The 875-nt window shown below is 55.8% G+C and overlaps 1 protein-coding gene across 1 annotated transcript in view; it reads right to left on the bottom strand.

Annotated features, from left to right (window-relative positions):
• Nucleotides 1–875, bottom strand: part of ACA1_028960 (nucleotide exchange factor RasGEF, putative) — a gene marked incomplete at both ends in the record, with an annotated part of 4,287 nt that overhangs the window by 997 nt on the left and 2,415 nt on the right. Inside the window, 4 exons of the mRNA XM_004338400.1 lie at nt 120–273; nt 361–499; nt 576–763; nt 786–808. Of these exons, the coding sequence (XP_004338448.1) occupies nt 120–273; nt 361–499; nt 576–763; nt 786–808 (504 nt within the window). The remainder of the gene's footprint in view (nt 1–119; nt 274–360; nt 500–575; nt 764–785; nt 809–875) is intronic.

The raw sequence follows: 875 nt of genomic DNA, 5'->3' as shown, positions 1-875 counted from the left end.
CGGTGAGCTCGCTAGGGGAGCAAACATGCTGCTTCTCTCGTTTCGTCGAGTCTCAATCTGTTGAGGGTTTTGTCAGCGCCAGTGTACGACCAGCAGCGACGGAGGGGCGCGGTGCGTACCTTTGTGGTGATCTCCTTCTTTAGCATGGCGGCCAGCTCCTCGTAGCCGTCGTTCTTGAGCGTATTATCCACAAAATTGTACACCTTCGCAATCATGTCCTCGTCCAAGTCGGAAAATTGGGTAGCCACCCAGTACTTGAGCACCACCGACACCCTGATGAGCGTGACGCGCGCACGGTCAGCGAGCAACCCTCAGCCCGCCCAGGGAGTGCTTGGGGGCATTGGGGGGTGGGAGTGGTACCGAAGCCGGATCGCTTCCTTCATCTTCTCCTCCACCCGTCCCTCCGGCACGTGGTACCTCTGCAGCAGCTTTTCGAACAGCTTGTGCGGCGTTGTGAACGACTGATACGTCGTAATGAACGTGTGCAAAAAATTGCTGTCTGCAATGCGTGATGAAAAGGAGAGTGAGTGTGCGCACAAATCGACGACACCAGTGGACTGGATTGAGCCACGTACCGTAGTTTTCCACAGATGTCAGAGACTCGATCAGTCGATTGAGAGAGCCGGCCACGATCACCTTCCTCTCATCGAATCTGATGTCAGTCGTTTGGCTCTCTGGCGGGTCGTCCCACATGTTGGTGTCCGCGCGCTCTTCCTCCACCAACATCGCCGGCAGATCCGAGTTGAACGATGCCATCGAGTATCTGGAAAAAAAATGAAGTGCACCTGAGGGTCAGTCTTCGCGCGCTCTTTCTTCTCGAAGATCGTGTGCGTGCGTACCGGTGCTTGTTGAGCGAGAGATACACTGACGTCTCG

The sequence above is a fragment of the Acanthamoeba castellanii genome (assembly GCF_000313135.1).
Source record: "Acanthamoeba castellanii str. Neff unplaced genomic scaffold scf7180000084473, whole genome shotgun sequence".
NCBI classification, from domain to species: Eukaryota; Discosea; order Longamoebia; family Acanthamoebidae; genus Acanthamoeba; species Acanthamoeba castellanii.
Note: the sequence above shows the minus strand (reverse complement) of the source record. Positions and strands in the feature narration are given on the sequence as shown.